Raw genomic sequence first — 19,474 nt, forward strand, 5'->3', positions numbered from 1 at the left:
ATAGTTTATAAGCAGAACTATAACTGTGATCAGAGTGAGCTGTAAATATTTCTACATTAGCTCTGAGAACTTCTTCTATCAGCAGTTTCCTGAATCCTCCTCTAAACTCCTGATCTCCTGATCTCTTTATGCAGGTCTGTTGCAGTGTTCATGAATCTCAATTAATTTAGCTTGGAAAGAAGACAGAGAGCAGCTCTTATTCTGAAAATCTGTGTTGAAGTCATATGTGCTGCATTCAGGAGCAACAATGAATCGTCTGTTATAATTTATTACAAAGATTCTCTCCAGAGTTTTGAAGCAGTTTGGATCTCTTTATAAAAGTTAATGACAGCCATCAGACACAACCACTTAGGTCACTTCCTGTTTAGTTAATCAGAGATCTGATATTTAATCAGATGAGTTTCTAATGTGACCTACAGTCTAATGGCAGTTGATGGCAGATGATACAGATGTTCCATTTCAGCTGAGATGGAACATCTGTTACTGTTTGTCTTTCCTGTTGAAAACTAAAGAGGAACAGATGGAGTTAAAGTTTTAACAATTTTAACTCTGATGCTTGAAAACGATTTGTTAAATTCACTGAATATTAATGACTGAAGCTTCCAGTCAGCTTCATGGCTCCATCTACTGGACTGATAGTAGAAGTAGAGCAGCTGATTTCAGCTTCCTCTGCCTCACACTGTCTGACTGCATTCAGCTGCACACATGATGAAGGGAGGATTTCAGCTGATGTGCACATGAATGATGTGTGTTTCCTCTGCAGGAATCAACCTGAACCTGAACCTGAACCTGAACCCAGCTGTGTGTCCTTAAGGAGTGACTGGTCAAAGGATGTTATTATTGACTTTAAATCAGGTGTTCCTCCTCCTGCAGAGAGGTAATGTGTGTCTAAATGTTGTTCCTGACTCAGTGTTTCTGAATAAATTCTCCATCATGTTTAATGTCTGCTCAGCTCTTTTTCACACACATTTCTGTGTTCATATGTGAAGCGGTGTGTGTTGGAGTTTGTTGCACAAACACAGCAGTCAGAGTGTAAAGAATGGATGTTGTAGGAGGTGTTTGTGTAGTGAAGAGGCTGAGTGTCTGTAGGACTGCAGCTGCTCCAGCAGGGGGCTCCTTTGAGCTGTGCATCAAACACAGGAGACACCTTTGTGAGTCTGTGTTTGATGTCCTGCTGACACGTTTGTCTTCATGAAGGTTTATGGATCATTGTTCTATCCTCACATGTCTGAGGGGCTGTAATGGTTCATACGTTGCTTCCATGTGAGCATGAAGGTTTCAAACAGTAAAAACAGTGGAGTGATTTTCAAATCAGTAACTGTCAGGCAGTCAGTGAAGGGACTTCAAATAGGTGGAACCATTTCTCTCCTTCTGGTCCTCGTAAGCATTCTGGATGCAGTTCTGAATCAGTTCTAGTTTCTATTTCTAACATTTGTAGGTAGAACAGAGAGCAGAATACTGCAGTCGGGCCTTCTAAATGTAGAAGCATGTATTAGTTCCTCTAATACGCAGAGATAGAAAAGATCACACTGATTATTTTTCAGCTAATAAACAGATTGATGGAAGGAAATGCTGAGTCTCCTAAAGACATTTCCAAAGAGTAGCAGGCATTTGTTGAAAGGAAGCAGAGCTCGAATTGATCAGTGCTACTTCCAAAGCAAATCATTTCACACAGTGCATTCGATCTATAGTGTTTTAGTGACTCAGAGGAAGTTGTTGAGAACTGGGAGCTCAGCAGTGAAAGCACAGAGAGAGAGACTGTCTTACTCCAGGGCGCTTCAGCTGAAAGGAAATCTTTGTGAAGGAGTTGGTGAGAGCTGTTAGGACTAAACCACAGTGAGCTGAAAGCTGTGAACAGCTGCAGACTGAGATGTAGATTCTCAGTGGGATCACTGAGGGCTAGTAAAGCTTTGCTGCTACAGGGAGTCATCTGCTTCACTCTTCATCCAAACATCACTTCATGGACTTTGAGCTTGTGTTGGTCCCTGTGTGGATGAGAGCTAATTCTTCATGATTCCTTCACAGAGTGGATCAGGAGAGCTCAGAGGTTCCCAGTGGTCAGTCTGCCCAGCAGCATCAAACACAGCTGGACTCCATATTGATGGTTTGTACATGTACAACAACTACTGTTACATCTGTTCTTTCAGTCATCTCCATGCTGCACTTTGTACACCAGTGGATTGCACTGCTCAACATTGTTACCAAAGATGTCTGCTTCACAGAGAAAATGTGCTTTTTCTTATGGATTTTGATCTCTGTCTATAGATGCTCCACAACCATTTTTATTGAACCATGTAGAGCAGCAACAGAGGAAATGTAAGCTGTGACATTTATAATATCAGATTAGTGTCTAAGATTCATTTATTTTCTGTTCCAGCTGCTGGAGGACAACATCATCACTTTTGTGAAAAATGAACTGAAGAAGATCCAGAAGGTTCTGAGTCCAGATTACCCAGAATGCTTAGAGAGTCATGGGGAGGGTGACACGGCCTTGGAGGGTGAGGATAAAGAGCAGAAGAGAAGCAGAGAGGCTTTTGTGAAGATCACACTGCACGTCCTGAGGAGAATGAAGCAGGAGGAGCTGGCTGACCGTCTGCAGAGCAGTAAGAGGATTTCTCTGAAGATTTAAGCTGCTGCAAAAATAAAATATTTACTAATGTCTCAACAGATGGACCAACATGTTGGCCTACTTAATATACAATAATTCATTTTAATAGCTTATTATTGCATTTTCAGAATACGTTGCTCCACTCTGTCGAAAAGAACTTAAATCTGCTCTGAAGAAGAAGTTCCAGTGTGTGTTTGAGGGGATCGCTAAAGCAGGAAACCCAACCCTTCTGAATCAGATCTACACAGAGCTCTACATCACAGAGGGAGGGGCTGCAGAGGTCAATGATGAACATGAGGTCAGACAGATTGAAACAGCATCCAGGAAACCAGACAGACCAGAAACAACAATCAGACAAGAAGACATCTTTAAAGGCTCACCTGGAAGAGATGAACCAATCAGAACAGTGCTGACAAAGGGAGTGGCTGGCATTGGGAAAACAGTCTTAACACAGAAGTTCACTCTGGACTGGGCTGAAGACAAAGCCAACCAGGACATCCAGTTCATGTTTCCATTCACTTTCAGAGAGCTGAATGTGCTGAAAGAGAAAAAGTTCAGCTTGGTGGAACTTGTTCATCACTTCTTTACTGAAACCAAAGAAGCAGGAATCTGCAGCTTTGAAGACTTCCAGGTTGTGTTCATCTTTGATGGTCTGGATGAGTGTCGACTTCCTCTGGACTTCCACAACACTGAGATCCTGGCTGATGTTACAGAGTCCACCTCAGTGGATGTGCTGCTGACAAACCTCATCAGGGGGAACCTGCTTCCCTCTGCTCACCTCTGGATAACAACACGACCTGCAGCAGCCAATCAGATCCCTGCTCAGTGTGTTGACATGGTGACAGAGGTCAGAGGGTTCACTGACCCACAGAAGGAGGAGTACTTCAGGAAGAGATTCAGAGATGAGCAGCAGGCCACCAGGATCATCTCCCACATCAAGACATCACGAAGCCTCCACATCATGTGCCACATCCCAGTCTTCTGCTGGATCACTGCTACAGTTCTGGAGGATATGCTGAAAACCAGAGAGGGAGGAGAGCTGCCCAAGACCCTGACTGAGATGTACATCCACTTCCTGGTGGTTCAGGCCAAAGTGAAGAAGGTCAAGTATGATGGAGGAGCTGAGACAGATCCACACTGGAGTCCAGAGAGCAGGAAGATGATTGAGTCTCTGGGAAAACTGGCTTTTGATCAGCTGCAGAAAGGAAACCTGATCTTCTATGAATCAGACCTGACAGAGTGTGGCATCAATATCAGAGCAGCCTCAGTGTACTCAGGAGTGTTCACACAGATCTTTAAAGAGGAGAGAGGGCTGTACCAGGACAAGGTGTTCTGCTTCATCCATCTGAGTGTTCAGGAGTTTCTGGCTGCTCTTCATGTCCATCTGACCTTCATCAACTCTGGAGTCAATCTGCTGGAAGAACAACAAACAACCTCCACATGGTCTACATTATGGTCTACATTATTTAAAAAATCTAAATTACAATCTTTGCACCAGAGTGCTGTGAACAAGGCCTTACAGAGTCCAAATGGACACCTGGACTTGTTCCTCCGCTTCCTCCTGGGTCTTTCACTGCAGACCAATCAGACTCTCCTACGAGGTCTGCTGACACAGACAGGAAGTAGCTCACAGACCAATCAGGAAGCAGTCCAGTACATCAAGAAGAAGCTCAATGAGAATCTGTCTGCAGAGAAAAGCATCAACCTGTTCCACTGTCTGAATGAACTGAATGATCGTTCTCTAGTGAAGGAGATCCAACAGTCCCTGAGTTCAGGAAGTCTCTCCAAAGATAAACTGTCTCCTGCTCAGTGGTCAGCTCTGGTCTTCATCTTACTGTCATCAGAAGAAGATCTGGATGTGTTTGACCTGAAGAAATACTCTGCTTCAGAGGAGGCTCTGCTGAGGCTGCTGCCAGTGGTCAAAGCCTCCAACAAAGCTGTGTAAGTTATCATAAAGTTTTATGCATTAAAGACACTTTAAAGGAAATCACTTATTTCTTTTTTTCTTCTAATTATCCATATAGTTTGTTTTTTTGGATATTTGTCACATTTAAATATTTTCAGATAATCAAATATTAATAATTTAACAGCTGTAAATATTACACATGTAATTTTTAGATAATTTAGTTCATTGATTGAGGGTTTTTTTTTTCTCTTGGGCCTGTCATGTCTGGCAGTTTTTACAATCGGAATGATGATCCGAATGCATTGTTGTACCAAACATATTTGCTTTTACAAGAAGAGCTCTATAAGTTTAAAGGTTATTCTTGTTAATGTTTGCATTTTATTTTTACTCTTGCCAGATCTGACAGGCAGGAAGAAAAAAAAAAAAGAATGAAGCCAAAATAAAAAAGGAGAGAACAGAGAGAGAAAAAATAATAATAGAAGATAGATAGATCCACATACACACACATTCACCTTTATATACATGCATATACACACACACATATACATACATACAGTCTTACTGTAGTTTGTAGTAATGTGTGTGCGCCTCTGTCATGGAACGTACTGAATAATGAGGGCAAACAGCTGCAACCACCCCCATCTGGATCCAGAAGCAAGTAGGGAAAAATCCACGGGACCCAGGCCATCCTCGGCCCACCAGGAGCTCAGAAGACCCGAGGCCACACATCCCGATGGCAACCATGCACACACACTAGAGGACGAAGGAGGGAGACCCCAGACGGAGCCCCCACAGTCAACAGGCAAGAGCCCAGAGAGCCAGAGGCAATGAGCAGCCCACCCTCCCCAGCAGGCCGGCACCTCCCAGCACGAGCCAAGAATTTTAATTATTTAAATTATTATTGTCCCTTAATTATTTAAATCATCATTTTTAATATAAATCCCAGCTCGGCCTGCGGGCAGTCTTTGTCCTCTGAGCTCAGGTCCTCTACCAGAGGTCTGGGAGCTTGAGGGTCCTGCACAGCATCTTAGCTGTTCCCAAGACTGCCCCCTTCTGGACAGAGATCTCATTTGTCATTCCTGGATCTGCTGGAGCCATTCTCCCAGTTTAGGGGTCACTGCTCCGAGTGTTCCGATTACCATAGGGACAACTGTTACCTTCACCTTCCACGTCCTTTCTAGCTCTTCTCTGAGCCCTTGGTATGGTTTTGAGCTTCTCATGTTCACTTGCCTCTCTTGGTATTGCAACATCTGTCACAACGGCTTTCTTCCTCTGTTTGTCCACCACTGCTATGATGGCTGATAGCCATCACAAGTTTGTCTGTCAGTATCTGGAAGTGCCACAGGATCTTAGCTCTGTTATTCTCGGTTGGTCAGCCTGGTCTTACAGTCTTGAGTGACTGCTCTGTTTACCAGTAGGAGGTGTTTTGCTCCTCTGGTATCTCTGACAATTCCTTCCTGGGCCCCGCTTATACATTGAGCCACGTGCTGCTCATCTTAGCTGCTATGATGCCTGACAGGAGTTTCCATGTTGTACTGAGGCAGGTTATTGGCTGGTAGTTGGATTTGACCGGTCCTTTCTGGGGGTCCTTGGGGATCAGGACAATATGGCCTTCAGTCAGCCATTCTGGGTGTGTCTTAGTCTCTAGCAGTTGGTTCATTTGTGTTGCCAGGTGCTCATGGAGTATAGTTAGCTTCTTTAGCCAGTAGGTGTGTATCATGTCAGGGCCTGGTGCTGTCCAGCTCGTCATATGTGAGACTCTTTCTTGGATGTCTGCCACCGTGATGGTTACTGGAACCTGTTCAGGGAGGTTGCTGTGGTCTTCTCTTAGATCCACTAACCACTGAGTATTGGTGTTGTGTGACGCATCCTTCTCCCATATGCTCTTCCAGTATTGCTGCATCTCCAGTCTTGATGGGGGTGGGGGTGGGGGGGTGCTGTTCTCATATTGTTCCTACTGAGAGTAAACCTTGGATGGTTCAGTGGAGAACATTAAATATATAGATGATCATGCAAATGTGATAAATATGTAACAAACTAAGACATCATTAAGGGGGCAAATACGTTTTCACAGCACTGCATTAGGTTTCAGCAATTTGCTTCATAGCTCCAGTTGTCCTATTGCTCCTCTGTGGCATCACTGCCTTCCAACAGGAGCCTGTAATTATGGTGCTGCTATCCACCCTCCTTATCATACAAAAAAAAAATATGAAACACAAACAGGCACATTGTGAGTTTGTTTCTCACTTCCAGGATGAAGAAGCATTTGCACATTGACAAACACCACTGTCTGATTCAGCCTCTTAATTTCTGAACATACATTGGCTGGATGTCAGCTGAACAGTTATAATGTTGTTTATTTATGACGTCTACCAACTTTTCAGCTTAGACAGACAGTTCTGTTATATCATCCAGGTAGTTTTTTCTGTGTAAAATATCTCTCCTCTCTCTGCACTCTTCACTGTTCCTCCCCAACACAGCAGGAAACAAGTTAAGGAGATGAGATAAAGTAACATCTGTGGATGCACAGTTACATTAAGCATCAATTAAAACACAAAAAAAAACAAAAAACAAAACAGTCCAACAGTCAGAAATATGCTCCTCCTATTTTCTCTCATATGTGATGAGAACTATGATGGATCAGTGTCACTCCACACACACACACACACACACACACACACACACACACACAGTATGGACGCTCAGACACGTCTGTGTTGCAAGTGTTGGTTATTTGTGGACGATGCAAAACTGTAGCAAAGAAGATTTAATTGATTATGACTCTCAGAATAATGATATCAATTTAGTGTATTAATGGGGAAATTAGATTAAAAGATTGGTGAGCTATTGCCCGTCACTTTGACCATTGTTGACACCATCATCCATCAGGACAACCCTGCACTATATGTTATCTCTCTTCAGGCTGAGTAGCTGTTACCTGTCAAAGAGAAGCTGGGAAGCTCTGTCCTCCTCTCTTCAACTAGAAGACTGTGAGCTGACAGAGCTAGACCTGAGTAACAGCAACCTGCAGGACTCAGGATTGAAGCTGCTGCTTGCTGGACTGGAGAGTCCCCGCTGTAAACTGGAGACACTCAGGTCAGATCATGTGGTTTGTGATTTGATTTGAGATCTTTTTACCAAATTCTTGCTACATTTATTTTATATCCTGACATTTCCTTACTTGTAAATCTCTTTCATATTCATGTGACTTCTGTTAATGTTACTGTCCTATTATAGGTTAAACTGTAATAATTAGGGGTGGGACTTTAACGCGTTAATTTTGATTAAGTAATTACGGGGAAAATAACGAATTAAAAATTTAAAGCATTTTAATCACACTTTGCACCGTGGAACGTTTCTCAGTCCACGAGTTCCAGGCATACAGATTATATCGATGAACACGATGATGAGCTGTGTGAAATTCAGGGGCCGCATCCTGCGAAGGCTGCATCCTCTCTGTCCTCGCTGTTTAACCAGCTGCTTTTCCACAGTGGTGTAAAAGCAGCTGGTTAAACAGCAAACAAACTTTTGCTGCTTTTTGTGGTTCAATTTTAAATCTTTAATTCAAAATAAGCTGTTAAAACAAGCATAACACATTTCAACATCAAGGAATACTGCTGAGCTAATGATTCATTTCCAACTATATTAAGTGAGACATTAATGTTGACTAAAACTATCCAGTTTTGATGCTTAACTTTAATTTCAGGAGTTTGCTTATCACAGGAGCACTTCCACCCTTCGTTGGTCTGTGTAGTAGACTGGTGGGAAAATAAACAAAATATTGAAGTTTAAGCTTATGTATATTGATTAATTCATCAACCAAACTTAAATGAATACTTCTCATGTTAAATATTGAAATGTGATTAATTTCGATTAATTAATTAGAAAGCTTCTAATTAATTAGAATAATTTTTTTAATCGAGTCCCACCCCTACAAATAATATGAATTATTTGGGGAAAAACAAACATTTGAGAGGAACCTGTGTATTCAGACTCAGAGCTTTAGCTGTGAAGCAGACCTCTAATGTGCTCCTCCTTATCAAACATCATCATCATCATCATCATCATCAGTCTGTCACTCATCTGCATCATCATCCACTCTGCTTCACTCCCAGCAGCTGAAAACAGTCAGACAGCTGCAGCACAAGGTTCAGTTAGCTTTGCTCAACAATAGAAAGAAATGTGCTCCAAAGAGATACTTTTACTTTCTTACTCTGAGTACATTTCACAGCCTGTACTTTTACTTGAGTAAAAGTGAATAAGTACAGGTTACTCTGGTAGAGGTACTTCAACCTTTTCCAGAGTATTTTTTAACACAAGTACTTTTTAAGAAAAGAATGTCAGTACTTTTGTAAATGCAGTGAACTTTGCTGCATTGAAGAGAGTTGTGGAGTATTAATTGTTACCCTATTTTAATAGATATGTGAAACATATGATTTGGACCTGTGAATTACAGTGTGAAAAATCAATATAAGCCATGTCTCCATACACTTATAAACTATTTCTATCCCATATTATATTGCACTTAGGCCCCTTACAAAGCTACAGTGGACAATTAATGTGTTCACCAATGATCTGTGATATTGGAAAATTTGCTATTGAACTGTGTGATTTCTTGATCTTGATGTTGTTTGAAGGAATTCTTGGTTACACAGTCTTTATAGAATAACAGAAGATTTATTATAAAAAAGACAATGTCAAAATACAGACGCTCGAGACATCTGGGTGAGAAAGAAGGCCAATGATCTTCTGCACACCGAACAAAGAAACTTACAGCCTTATATATGCTTTAACATCTGGTACTCATGTTGTCACACATAGACTGGTTTCTACCCGTTTTCTTGGAGGGGCTCAGAGACCCCCAATTTTACAACTTTCCTTTTTTTGGTGAAGTTAAACAGTGAAGATGAGCTCCCAAACTGAGAGTTCCCTTGTTGGAATTTTCTTACACCTTTAGGAGACAACATAAATGCAGTTTCACATTCAGACATTACAACTGATACCAAGTAAACACGACACAACTTTTAAAGGAACCTTCTGTACTTTTATCATATAGAGCAGATGTCCAGCCATCAGTTTGTGCCCTGAAGCTCTGCTTACTTGTGTTATGCAGCAGGACAATGATCCAAAACACACCAGTAAGGCCACCTCTGATTGGCTAAAACAAAGTCCAGCTGAGATGCTTTGGCCTTAAACAGGCCGTTCATGCTGGAAAACCCTGCAATGTGGCTGAATTAAAACTATTCTGTAAAGAAGAGTGGACCTAAAGTCCTCCACAGTGATGAGAGAGACTCGTCAGAAATCACAAACACGTGATTGCTGCCAAGGGTGGCACAACCAGTTATGTCAGGGTTGCTGCTGAGGCCGGCAAGGCAGAGGACCCCAATGCAAAATGAGCACATGTTCATGTACTGTTGTAATAGTTGTTAAAGTACAGCTGAAGAAGAACATTCATGCACATCAGATTGACTTCCTTGTGCTTCAGTTTCTTTTTAATGACATTCACTGAAGTTACTCATGCACTTCCTGACACTGTATTAACATCTGTCACCCTACACTGTGCAACAAGTTGCTGGTTATCATAGGAAGTCATTGATGTGATTGTGTTTCCTTGTGTAAGGAAGGAGAATAAATCCTGCAATTAAGCTGTAAACAAGCTTATGTTGTGTGCCTTTATTTCAATATACAGAACTGCAGGATTTGGAACTACACCACCCTTACATCCACCAGGCCAGGGGGGCAACACACACATGCAAACATACATATACTGTACACACACTTCATCCTATTGGTACATTCAGTACTTCCCTGTATCACACAGCCTGCCTAAACAGGCTCCACTGCACTTCTTATTTTCATCCTCACACTCAGGTCAGTACAGCTCATCTTCCTAACTTCATACTTTCTCATTCAGTGTGCGAGGAATGGTGTTTGCATAGATGTTGAATTATCAATGAAGCAGGAGAAATGGAGTATTGACTGTAGTATCAATTCTGTCACTCCAGTATTAATCTGATACCAATACCATCATTGATATCAACTATCAGTTTACGATTGATCAACCTACTAGTAGAGCTCCAATTAAATTAAAATATAAATCAATGTTGCTTAAGAAGACTAATCCTTTACTAATTGTTTTCTTATTATTGTCTTTTCAGACTGAGTCTCTGTGACCTCTCAGAGAGAAGCTGTGAAACTCTGTCCTCGGTTCTCAGCTCCCAGTCCTCTAGTCTGAGAGAGCTGGACCTGAGTAATAATGACCTGAAGGACTCAGGAGTGAAAGCTTTATCTTCTGGACTGGAGAATCCACATTGTAAACTGGAAACACTCAGGTCAGCATTCTTCAAATGTTCAACAGATGACTAAAATCTGGTTTCCATTAGTGTCTAACAGATGCAGGACTGTGTCTGCTGTGATTTGTCAAACTATCTAAACTAGTGATGTGTTGTTTGCAAAAGAGCTGGCTTTAAGAACCGATGCTTGGTAGTGAACCATTAAAGCTGATTCCCATTGAGTGAGAACAGGATCCCCAATTTCTCATTAGCTCTGCTCACAAACCCGAGGACAGGGGCAGAACTGATGGGCACACCATGCAGCCAATCAGACAGGGGGACATGGGATTATACCATTAGCCGTGCAAAAACACATGAATATGAGTGATACATGATAAAGAAGCAGCATTAGGCTGCCATATAAGGAAATTGGAAATAACAGAGCAGAGTGCCCTTATTGTAAATTGAAAATTAGCTACACAAACCGCTCTGATCCTACGAGGTAACCTGGCGTGCACCTCTGGAGAAACGTGACTGCTTGTCCACGCAGCCCACAACGTTGTGATTAACCTGGTCAGTCCTTGTGCGTTTCTGGCTACTTAATCAGTCAGAGAATAACAATCAGGTATAATAATCAAAGATCAATATAAGGACTCACAAATGTCAGCAAATTCCTGGAGGGAGACGCTGAAACTATCGGACTGAAGAAAGTGAACAAACAGGGACAAATATGTTTGCAGCCAAAACACTGAGCACAAAGAGCGAGGACCAAAAAAAGTCCCAGCATGCACCGCATATAAAACACCAGCACACAACCACAAGGTGATTAACACACACAATCCAGCTACACAAACAGAAACATGGACATGAGGTCGGACACTTCGTAGGTTGTGTTCAGAGGCCGCAAAGACCCTGCAAGTCTAATTAGGAGCATCTAACCAAGTGTTACAGCAGAGCCTTTCCCCTTTAAGAGTGTAGCCTTATGGGTAATGTATTGCAGGCCACAGGTTGAGTGTTGTAGGCTAAGGAGAGACCACCCACTTTCTCCGCCCTGTGTGTGTATGCGGGCTAACGCGGGAGAGGAGCGCGAGGGAAAAGTGTGCTCGGTGTGGGTGAAAATAAGTTGTGGCTGAATACCAGCTGCTGCAGCCCAACAAGAGTTTAGTTGCCGGTGTTACACCAAATTCTGCGACCCATCATATTCTGTGACCACAGGGGGCGATAGCGTACATCCCTCTGCATGTACGTGCTGAATACCAGCGAGAAGGAGACTATTTACGTAAACTGCCTAAGCACCAAAACAGGAGATTGTAAACCTTACGGAATATTATTTCGTTCGCATTGACGAAGGAAATGCGTTTTTTTTATTTGACATTGAAAACAGCTGGATGGACCGTTGCATTGAATGCTTTTATTCTATCGTTTGAAATACATAAACCCACTACTACCCATCCTTCAATAAATTGGTAAACGATAAATAAATGTTGCAGTTTACGTAAATAGTCTACTTCTCGCTGGTATTCAGCACGTACGTGCAGAGGGATGTACGCTATCGCCCCCTGTGGTCGCAGAATATGATGGGTCGCAGAATTTGGTGTAACACCGGTTCTGACTGAAATGTATCCCACTGTACGCGGTCCTTGCTTCCTGTACAGGAATAAAGTTGTGCTGCTGCAATCTTCGACTCGCTGCATCTCTCCTCTTTGCTGAGCTGACCTACAGTAGACGAGCGAGCTAGTTAGCAGCTACGAGCCGAGCTCAGTATAAAGCAGAGGTCTCCCTGCTGCGGTTAGGAGCCGCGGATCTGGACGAGCTAACAAGCTAGCTCCAAAACAGAAGCAGCTTCAGGTGGTGAGAACATCAGGATGCAGCTGGATTTGACCTTTGACTCCTTCAGAGAGTTTGTTTTTGTCAAACACCACATGTAGGTGTTGTTAATCTACTGCACTGACGCTGAACTTTATTGTAGAGTTTATTGTAGAGTTTATTGAGTTTTGGAGTTAATATTTTCTTTGTTTCTCCCTGTTGATGTTCATGAGTGTCCTTAATATTACACACATTTAGCCTCTAGTGCTGATGTCCGTGAACAGTTGTTGTTGAATATATTTCTTTAAAGGGATCTTTGTCCAGTTTTTATTACACAATAGTCACTTTTGCACCTTGAATCTTGCAGCTGATTAAGTTTGAAAATACTAAAACTAATACTGAAACTAACTCAAACTAAACTATGATGTAAAATCCAAAACTATTCTAACCCTGGTTCTTCTTCCTCTCTGTGTCTGATTCTTAATGAAGTCTTTCCTCATGTGCACCTTTAAATGATGTCAGCCTCACCAGCAGCACAGTTCAGTGGAGGATGATGTTTAGCTGCCACTTTGGTTCTGCAAAGATTTGATGGGTTGTGATCAAATGAGTTTCAGATGTTCATATTGTCCTCACAATGAAATATAAGAACTTCGACAATCAGCAGACTTTTAATTTAGTGCCAACATCTGCTCAGACTTCTAGTTTGACCAAAACTTTCATTCAAACCAAAAAGCAGCAAAACTAATGACACTCCCATCAGCCTCAGTCCTACTTTATGTAGATTTGATCATCATTTTGACTTCACTGATTTTATCACTTGTAGACTTTAACATTTAGACCGACTTGGTTATTTTGAACTCCTGTTTCAGTCATTTCATTTTAAACTGATTTGTTGCTGCAGTTTGTTGTCTGCATGCAGCTGCTCTGCTGTTCTCTAAGAGTATCTGTCATGTCTGCAGGCTGTCAGGCTGCCTGATCACAGAAGAAGATTGTAAGTCTCTGGTCTCAGCTTTGAGCTCCAACCCCTCCCATCTGAGAGAGCTGGACCTGAGCTACAACCATCCAGGAGAGGCAGGAGTGAAGCTGCTGGAGCAGCTGAGACTGGAAACTCTCAGGTATGGAGAGGCCTGTTGCAGCCACAGACAGTGTCTGATAGAGGAGGAAGCTGTACTTCACTCTGGCCCTGTCTGATGACTTCATGCTGGATACGAGTGTTATCTGAACAGTCACACATAGAGGAACCTTTTTACTTTGCTTCTATCAGAAAGTCTGCTTGAACAGAAACAGTAGATATCTGTATGGGGGTCTCAAAGGAGAACATCTCCATCATCAACAATGGAGCAACCAGTTCAAAGTGATCTCTGCAGAGGAACAGTCTCACATTTTTACCCTCTGACCATCAATGGCATTAAGTTTCATAAATCAATAAATGAGCCTTTCTATTGATTTGCAGTGGCTCATGTTCCTGTTAGGAGAATCTGAAATATTGAGCATCAAAGTCAGTGAGAAAAATCAAAGTGAAGCAGACGAGTATGAGAATCAGAGTGAGTGAAACAGAGCAGGAGAATCCAAAAACAGAAACTAATGAAAGTGAAGTGTCAGATGCTTCCTTTGTAGTTCACTGCAGCTGCCTTTGTTTGTGCACTGCAATAATGATCTGATCATTGATCCACTCTGATCATTAATATTCAGACCAAGTAGCAGCACATCAAGGACAGGAGAACAAAAAGTCAGCAGGTCCCTCTGTGATCATTTCCATGCAGAAAAATACAACAAACCTGTTGCATCTTTTTCCAGAGCTGTTAATTAACAGCTCACAGAGTCACTGATGTTCTCCATTTAGAACAAACACAAAGAGGACACAATCTGACAATCAGTGTCTAACAGTGTGTGTCTGAGAGTGATGTAATGTCCATGTGTACATGCTGAAAGAGACTGTGCTGCTCTGACCCCCCTCCTCCTTTCAGGGTGGAGCCTGCTGGAGTCCGATGGCTGATCCCAGGTCTGAGGAAGTGTAAGTGTGTTTTTAATGTGATTGATGAAAACAAAGCAGCACACATTCAACCATCTTCAAACTGTCACATCACTCATTCACATCTCTGATGTCAGGAGTCATCATCAAAGTGTCAATCAATGAACAGATGATGGATCAATAACTGCAGCTGGATTGTGTTTGTTCTCTCCATCAGATTCCTGTCAACTCACAATCGACACAAACACAGTGAACAGAAAACTCACACTATCTGACAACAACAGGAAGGTGACACGTATGTTGGAGGTTCAGTCATATCCTGATCATCCAGACAGATTTGATCATTGGCCTCAGCTGCTGTGTAGAGATGGTCTGACTGGTCGCTGTTACTGGGAGGTCGAGTGGAGAGGAGAGGTTCGAATATCAGTGAGTTACAGAAGAATCAGGAGGAAAGGAGACAGAGATGACTGTGTGTTTGGAAGGAATGATCAGTCCTGGAGTCTGAGCTGTTCTTATTTTTTTGGAGTTAATTACTCTGTCTGGCACAACAAAAGAAGAACATCCTCCTCCTCCTCCTCTGTCTCTAACAGAGTAGCAGTGTATGTGGACTGTCCTGCTGGCACTCTGTCCTTCTACAGAGTCTCCTCTGACACTCTGATCCACCTCCACACCTTCAACACCACATTCACTGAACCTCTTTATCCTGGATTTACAGTCTGGTCTCATGGTTCCTCAGTGAGTCTGTGCTGAGTTGAGTGTAAAGAGTGTCCTCCTGTCAGAGAAACTGACTGTTGAACAGATAGTTCAGTCTGTACATCTCTGTCTCTTTCACTCACAAACACGTTTTCAGATTCATGGATTCAATCAGTTGATGTTTGAAACTGTTCTCAATGATTCCTTGTAAACTTCTTCCTCTTCAGTCCTTTAAAGATGGAAGCTGCCATTATTCCAGGATCCACATGTTGTTTTTCTGTCTTTTTCCACTCAAAGCTTCACAGAGAATATCAGGATGTTGTGTTTCTCTGAAGCTCAGTTCACAACCGTCCATGTCTTGATCCAGTCTAACTGAATGTTTTTGCTTTTTTAAAAAAAGAAAAATATATCACACGATATTTTGTTCAACCCTCCAGATATTTTCACTTTTTAAGTCATTTTTTTTTAAGCTGTGATTGAAGTAAGACAGGAAGGTCTCAACAGGAGATTTTCACATTAAGAGCACATTTGGGCTTTTGCTTCTATTTGTTCCCAAATCATGAGAACAGACTGTGTGGATGCTCTATCACTGAATAAATGGACAGCCAATAGCACTGTGTATAAAATATTAAAGACATTCAGCATCTCTTGCTTGTGTCATTGTATAAAAACAGCTGCTGTCAAAAACTGATCCAATCAAAGAAAAATGAACTTATATATTGGTCAGATGTAAATGTAAGATTGATGTCACTAATGTCTCTTAACTCTTCATTGATGGGGATTTGTGTCCCTCTGCTGTGAGAAGATGAAGTGCATGATTAATTAATGTAATGATTAAAGTACAGAGATGAGGTGAATTGCTTTATAATTGTACTGATCCCTGCTGTTAACCAAACTGATATAGATGTCTTGAAGTCATATGATCCTGTTCACTTCTCCATTAGCAGATACTAAACATCTTTATAAAAAAAAAATCACATCAAATTGTTGTCAGGAAATGGCATCATGTTCTTGTTCTTCCTTGTCCCCAGGGCCTCTGTGGGAGTTTGTCTCTTTTTTTTTTTTTTACAGGGATGGAAACCAACTTGTGAGTCCCTTGTTTTCAGTGTTTCTGAACATCTGGATGTGGCATACATGTAAATATGTAAATTATTTTCTGAGCTGTGTGTTTCAATGTATGTATTTAATTACAGGAGAAGTTTAAGGTATTTCCTGGCTTTGGGAGAACCTGGTTTTTAGAATTTGCTTTAATAAATACTTGCTTAATTGTATTCCTACCTCTGCCCTTTGTCTTTGTTTAGTTACTTTACTACAAACACAGAAAACCACTGAAATGGAGTGGAAACACTGTATTAGCAGGCAGGTATATGACAAAGTTCAGGCTGACCCTGGCAGGTGCTGGATGATGGACTATTGAGAGATAGAAGGTGGAGATGCACTGGGATAAGCAGAGAGGTGATGCTGGCTGGTTCAGGGATGGCTCAGTTTATTTGATGAAATCCTGTCTGAAACTCAGACAGGAGCAAAATGACAACACTGTAAAATAAATAAACAAGGCTGCCCAATGTATCATCAAAAGGAGTCAGTTTTGGTGGTCCAGGTATCTGATTAGGATGCCTCTTGGATGAGGAGTTCCAGGCATATCCTAATGGGAGGAGGCCCTGGGGCAGACCCAGGACATGCTGGAGAGATTATATCTCTCGGCTGGCCTGGGAACACCTTGGGGTCCCTCCGGATGAGCTGGTGGAGGTGGCTGGGGAGAGGGAGGTCTGGGCTTGTCTGCTTAGGCTGCTGTCCCTGCAAGCTGGACCCAGATAAGAAAATGGATGGATGCTCAATGTAAAAATAAAACTGTAAAGTTGTACAAGTCAAAATATGAAGTTAACAAAACTTATTTTTCTTGGGTCCAGTTGTTCCAACTTTTCTCCAAGTGGAAATATTACACATCTCAGTGAAGCTGTTGGGTCAGCTTAATGTTCCTGTTTGGGTCCAGATGGCTCAGCTGTTCTAAAATATGAAGCTAGCTTTTTTCTTGGTCCCACTCACTGTTCTCTCACAGAGAGTTGGCCAAACATAATATTACAATAATGTCACTCCAAACATTAAATACACAAGTTTTTATTTTTAAAAGATTTGATTTCAAACAAATTTGTGAAAAAACAACACTTTAAAAACAGTAAACATTTCTGAATACCAACCATAAGACAGCAGCACAAACCATAAAGTACAACATCATAATCACAGATATGTGGAATGATGGAGGCAGCTACATCAACATATCCATAAACACTGATCTGTGTCTCCATTCCTTCACATATTCCATATTTCATACTGAGAGTTCACAGAAGACCAAACATCAGCCCCAAAAAGCTCTGCAGTCCAAATATGTGACGAGTCAGACTGACATGAATCATACAGAGAAGAGTGTGAGCTCTCAGCAGGTCAGCTTCATCATGTTGTTGTTCCAGGACCATCACTGAAACTGACCGATCACATTTCTGTGACTCTTTGTGACTCAGGAAAAAAGACTGCAGAAATATTAAAGGCTTAAGCTCAACCTAAGCTGTAAAATGACTGCTGTTTAATGCAGAGTGGATGTGTCTGTATTACATGAGTCAGGCAGTACTGAGTGTCCACAGATGGAGAAGATGTCCCTTAAATAGATTTGACATGGTTTTCATTGTCAAAGAGTATTTTAAGCCATAACTTTAGTAAACTGATCTGAATCTGAGTCGTTCTGTTGGCTAAACTGAACCAAACTGTGACTGAAAAATACTGAAAAATATACTAACACTGACTTCTGTGAGCATTTCTGTTTTAAAGGGTTTCTGCAGCAAACTTCACTTTGGTCTTTTTAAAGCTCTGAGATCACAACAAGTTTCAATGATGGGCTGGAACAACATTAATTATGCTGTTAATTAATGATGATGTTGAAACAACAGCAGGGGTAGATACCATGGAGGCTACTTGTGTCTGTGCTGCAGCTCAGCCGTCCACGCCTGAGCTAACTGCAGCTCTGTAACAGTTTGATCAGCTTCAGTCCAGCTCTCAGAGTCACTTTGGTTCTCAGCACCTACATTAATGCCAGCAGGTTTCTGCAAGTCTAAAAACTCTCTGATCTGCCTCATGTACCTCCAGTTCTCTGGATGTTTAGTGCTGAGAGTGCAGAGCAGATCAAACACAACACCAAACTCTGCAGCAGCCCCCCTCAGACATCTGCACCCTCCAAAATGACTTCAGCTGATCCAGGGACAGCCTGCTCCTCCACCAGGTCCTCCATCCTCCCTCTGATACAGGACTCCACGGGAGCGCTCCTTCATTAAGATAACAATAAAAAGTTTATAAACTGGTCAATAGTGTGATCATCACATCAGACAGCAGAGGGTTAAAACACTGGCCACATTCTGAGGTCATCATGATCATCAAAATCAAGAGAAAGAAATCAGCCTTTGACAGCTTCCAGCTGTTTGAGTGTGATTTCTAATTTTCTAAGGTGCACTTAAATGCAGCACACAGTCTTTGTGGTGTCTGTACTTGTGTAGATGTGGTGACCACAATGTTCAGTAACAGGACAGTGATGCTGGTCTGCAGAAAGATGTTTCTAAAGACACTTCAGGTCCAAAATGATCCATTTCTGATGTTATATATTCATTCAATATTTAATGGGTTTCTAAATGTTTTCCTCCACATATTTTTAAATCATTAGAACCATGAGACTGATCAGTTATTAGAGGTGTGATCAGCTGTTGAGTCTCCTTTGAGGAAGTTGTAAAGCGTTTCACAATAAAAGCCTCAATGATGAGGCTGTTCCTATTATTGTGTCCCTTTCATTTTCTTCTTCGTCCCCTCTGACTTCCTCCTCCTATAACTGGGACTCCTCTTCCTCACATTACTGGTCACATGATCTCTAAATGTAGAAAGAGGAGAAATCAGAGTGAACTTTGCTGTGAGACGCTCTGTTGGTCGATGAGTTTCATCACAGAAATCTGATAACAAGGAGAAGTAAGTTCCACACTGACAGGAGCAGGAAGTACTGTTTCAGTGTTGATCATGTGACCTTTAGACTCACACTGATACGAGTAGTTTAGCTGCAGCTCTGACACAACAGTGCTGCACAGCTTCATTGTTCAGGTGTGAGAGAGAAAATGATCAGTTTGTTCATCGCTGCTCCATCGAACAGCTTCAGACTCACATGAACACTGAAGCTGGACACAAAC

General features: G+C 41.8%; 1 protein-coding gene across 1 annotated transcript; it reads left to right on the top strand.

Moving 5' to 3' along the window:
• The first annotated feature begins 562 nt into the window (after positions 1-562).
• Positions 563-15,430, top strand: LOC115796214 (NLR family CARD domain-containing protein 3-like). Its single transcript, XM_030752511.1, has 8 exons — positions 563-877; positions 2,026-2,104; positions 2,378-2,603; positions 2,737-4,549; positions 10,673-10,846; positions 13,552-13,707; positions 14,560-14,606; positions 14,782-15,430. The coding sequence occupies exons 1-8, from the start codon at positions 615-617 to the stop codon at positions 15,312-15,314; spliced, it is 3,291 nt and encodes a 1,096-aa protein (XP_030608371.1). The 5' UTR covers positions 563-614; the 3' UTR covers positions 15,315-15,430.
• The last annotated feature ends 4,044 nt before the right edge of the window (positions 15,431-19,474 follow it).

This window comes from Archocentrus centrarchus, chromosome 2 (assembly GCF_007364275.1).
Source record: "Archocentrus centrarchus isolate MPI-CPG fArcCen1 chromosome 2, fArcCen1, whole genome shotgun sequence".
Classification (NCBI taxonomy): Eukaryota; Metazoa; Chordata; class Actinopteri; order Cichliformes; family Cichlidae; genus Archocentrus; species Archocentrus centrarchus.